Source organism: Tupaia chinensis, unplaced genomic scaffold (assembly GCF_000334495.1).
Source record: "Tupaia chinensis unplaced genomic scaffold, TupChi_1.0 Scaffold000539_1, whole genome shotgun sequence".
NCBI classification, from domain to species: domain Eukaryota; kingdom Metazoa; phylum Chordata; class Mammalia; order Scandentia; family Tupaiidae; genus Tupaia; species Tupaia belangeri.
Genome location: NW_006160052.1, coordinates 2,012,726 through 2,016,846, shown reverse-complemented (window position 1 = coordinate 2,016,846; position 4,121 = coordinate 2,012,726). Strand labels below are relative to the sequence as shown.

The 4,121-nt window shown below is 63.1% G+C and overlaps 1 protein-coding gene across 1 annotated transcript in view; it reads left to right on the top strand.

The window, feature by feature from the left end:
- The window catches only part of SLIT1 (slit guidance ligand 1), a 227,696-nt gene that overhangs the window by 130,845 nt on the left and 92,730 nt on the right, over window positions 1–4,121 (top strand). Inside the window, exons 5-8 of the mRNA XM_006157398.1 lie at window positions 303–374; window positions 1,579–1,650; window positions 2,125–2,196; window positions 2,589–2,631. Coding sequence (XP_006157460.1) covers window positions 303–374; window positions 1,579–1,650; window positions 2,125–2,196; window positions 2,589–2,631 — 259 coding nt within the window. The remainder of the gene's footprint in view (window positions 1–302; window positions 375–1,578; window positions 1,651–2,124; window positions 2,197–2,588; window positions 2,632–4,121) is intronic.

Genomic DNA, 4,121 nt, shown 5'->3' with positions numbered 1-4,121 from the left:
CGGGCTGGGGGGCTGAGCTGGCCTCTGGGTCTGGTGGCAGGGCTGGTCACAGCTGCCTGGACTCCTCCCTCCAGCCGCACACCCTCGCCCGGAGACAAGCCGCTGGGTCTGGGACTCGAGTTTCCTCCAGGACAGAGCGCCCTTCTCTGGCCCACCACGGGCTTACTCGGCAGGTGATGACCGAGCCAGCGGCCCTGCGTGCAGGCCCCATGCAGGCGCTGGGGTGCAGCAGTGTACCTCTGACTCATCACGGCCCCGGGGGAGTCTTCTCACCAGTGTCTCCTCTGCCTTTCTCCTCCCAGGGACCTGAGTGAGAACGCCATCCAGGCCATCCCCAGGAAAGCGTTCCGCGGAGCTACAGACCTGAAGAACCTGTGAGCACCGGCCGGGAGGGAGCCGGGGTGGGCTCCAGACTGCCCCTGCTAGTGTCCCTGTGGGGCTCCTGAGCAGCCTAAGAGCTGGCCTGAGCTCCGAGAGGGCTGGTGCCAGCCGTGGCCTTCTGGAACCTTCTGGGGCTGAGGAGCCGGCAGCACCTGTCCCCGCCCCCCTCCACCCCCAGGATTCTGTGGAGACAAGCCACCATGAGGGCACCCTGGGGACTGGGGGTGTCTCAGTCCGTCTAAATGGCACAGTCTCTGCCCCCTGCCCCCAGGGCCCTCCTTGTCTTTGGGCTGGGAGAACGCGGTTTGGATTTTCTCTTCCAGTTCCACATCAGTTAGTTCACTTCACTGAGCTTTGGCCTGCTGCTCTGGAAAGTAGGGGTGATGATACGAATCTTGCAGGCTCGTTCTGAGGTTAATGTGGAAATACATCCGGTCCAGGCCTGCTGGCCTCAGGTCTGACCGTCTCAGCCAAGATGCCACGTGCCCAGCTCACTTTGTGCACGCCGCCTCCCCCCATGCCTGGGCAGACATAAGTAATCGATCAGCACATTCTCTCCACAGAGCTCAGATCACAGCTTCACGGACCCTGGCAGCGGCGCTCCCACCAGCTGCTAGCCAACCTCACTGGGCACTCAGGCTGCCACACAGCGCTGGCACCCTCTAGGTGGTCTCCAGGACGTGAGAGGGGCTGGCCTGCTCCCCAGGGATGTGCCAGGCCGGGTGGAGGAACATAACTTTTATTCATATTTAGGTTTTAACTGGATATAGGAAAATCTGCAGCTTTTTGTATTTATGGTTTGGACCGATGCATGGTCATATTAGATGATCAGACAACACTTCTTTCTTTTATTATTTATTTATTTTGAAGAGGTTTTTGCTCTAGACTTTCGCACGTGCGCTTGGCAGACAGAGAGACAGAAAGTGAGAAATCACCTGGCCGGGAGGAGGGGGTGTGGCCACTCTGGAATCCCCTCTCCTCCATTCTCTCAGGGTTTTGGACACGCACACACACACACACACACACCTGGCATGAGTTTCAAGCCACTGGGTCTGGGACTCGAACCACAGTCAGCTGCGTGCGGGTCCAGCCCCTTCTCCCTGCGCCACATGCTGGCTCCACACCTCTTCCTTTTAAGCTGGTGCAGCGCCTGCCCAGACGCTCGCCGCCCTCTCACAGTCTCCCTTTGCTTCACAGACAGCTGGACAAGAACCACATCAGCTGCATCGAGGAAGGGGCCTTCCGGGCCCTGCGGGGGCTGGAGGTGCTGTGAGTACCCGGACAGGGAGGCGCGTGAGGAGGGCCCAGGAACCGCAGTCCAGAGCTCTAGAGCAGGAGGCTGGCGGCCCTGCCCAGGCAGAGGGCAGTACCAGGGCTCCTGCGCCCTTAGAGTCTCCTCGTGGTGGGAGGACTTGGGGGGCCGGTGCCCCAGGCTCAGCCTGCTCGGGCGAATGAAGGCCAGGGCAGTGGCTGTGTCCTCCGGGACTTCCTGAGGCTGGAAGCCTCCCTTTTTCCCTGGCTGACCCCAGCCTCTTTTCCAAGCCAGCCCATGCCCAGGCCCACCCTCTCTGTCCCTGCCCCAGCTCCCTATCCCTCTTTGAGTCCGTGGACTCTGAACAGGGCTTTCCGGGGTGGCCCGAGCCTGCGGGCCCCGGGACAGCGTGAGGTGCTCCCCTTTGCTAGCAGAGAGGCCCCGCCCGCGTCCTTCCCTGCCGGTGGACGCTAAGGGCCTCTTCCCCTCAGGACACTCAACAACAACAACATCTCGGCCATCCCGGTGTCCAGCTTCAACCACATGCCCAAGCTCCGGACCTTGTGAGTCAGCGGGGGGCAGGGGAAGCCGGTGGGCAGCGGGGCAGGGAGGCAAAGGCTCCGAGGGCCACCCCTAGAAGGCTGGGGGGCTCGTGGAGCTGGAAGGAAAGGAAGGTGGTCTTAACTTGCAGAGCATCCAATGTCATTTACGTTGAGTTTCCCTTGGGAAGCGAAGGATCTGTTTTGTTTGGAAATGAGTTGGTTGATTTGGGGCCATGAATGTGGGTGACACAGGCACACCCCAGCCGCAGCACGCCCCTGTGCAGGCGTCCCTAGAGCTTGCTGGGACGGAGGGGAGCTGTGACAGACCCCAGGGCTCTGGGCAAAGGATACAGATTCCCACCGTCTCGTGGCTGGGGCCCAGCTAGGTCGTGAGCCGCCCTGTCCTCCTGCAGCCGCCTGCACTCCCCTCCATCGGCCTCTTCGCCCAGTGCTCGGGCCCCGCCGCCCTGAGGGGGCTCAACGTGGCTGAGGTCCAGAAGAGTGAGTTCAGCTGCTCAGGTGGGTGCAGCCCAGCTCGGGTCTGGACTGCCTGCCGCCCCTTCTGCACGCCTCCCCCAGCCTCGCCTCTCACTGCTCCCTGGAACCGCCACCAGCACCTCCAGCCCCACCTCTCAGCGATGGCCTCTTCCACTCCTCTCCCCTCCATCCTGCCCTTTCCGTTTTCTGCTTCCATCCAGGCCGTCCCGTTCCCTCCTGCTGCTCTCCCCGCTCTCCCTGCCCCTTTCCACTTGCTCCTCTCTCCCATTGCCTCACCCCTGCTCACTGGGCTAGCCTTGCTTGCAGGCCAGCAGCCCCAGAGCTCGCGCCCCGTTGTCCGCCAGCCTCCTGGCCACTGCCTCCCTGGCTTTCCCACGTCTGTACCCACTGTCAGGGTGGGCACTGTGCCCCATCACCTGGCCCTGGGTGCTCCTGCCAGGCCCTGACTGACGCACGCTCTGATCAGCCGGCCTTCTTGGCGACCTCCTCATTCGCTGTGCCCCGGCCACGCTGCCTCTGCCCTCCCTGGGGCGTGTGCCGCTTGGGCTGTTCCTGGGCTCGCCCCTCTCCTGTGACCTCCGACCCCTCCTCAGCCTGCAGAGCCCAGGGAGCCTTCTCAGACCCCAGCTGAGGCTGGCTGTCAGCTCCGGGAGCAGGAGCCATTGCGTCCTGTGTCCTGTCTGTGACGCCAGCGCTTGGTCCGTGTGGGCACGTCCCCATGGTCTGCGTGTGGGTGGACAGGTCTCGGGTTCATGGCGGAGACTCCGGGATTGGCTGTTTCTCCCAAACCCACAGACTCCGAGCCAACCAGCCACGGGGAGCCCGAAGGGAGCGTCTGCCAGGCTCAGCCTCCTCGCCTCCGTGCAAGGCTTGGAGTTGTGGCTGTCACCCCCCCCCAGCGCTGGCAGACACTTGAGGCTGGGCTCCAACAGCGGTGTGCCAGGCTGCCGTGTGTGCACGTGAGAGTGCCCCGCGTTGGGGTGGCGGTGCCCGCGGCAGCTGTGCACTGTGTGAGCCCGCGTTTATAAAGCGTGCGTGCTCTTCTACCAGGCCCTGGGCTCAAGCCTGGGCTCACCCCATTAACCCAACTGTGTGCTTTCTATGAGTTAATACTGAGGACTCCGTTTCTCACCTGTAAAATGGCCACAGTGAGACACTGCCGCAGGGTCATGCTGTGGGGACTAAGTGAGGCTCCGCACGTACCGCGCAGGGTGAGCACACAGTAGGACAGCAGGCACCCTCGGGCTGAGTATGAAGTGGCTGCACTAGGACCCCACCAGGACTTCCTAGCGTGTGGCTCCCACCCTCGCGCAGCTTGGTCTGTCCACCTGAGGGAACACCTGGCAAGCACCCACTGTGTGCCGGGTGCCCACCGGGGGCAGCACAGCCTGGCCTCCATTTCCCACCCCATCATCCACAGGCAGGGCCACCGCGCCCAACGTCCACCC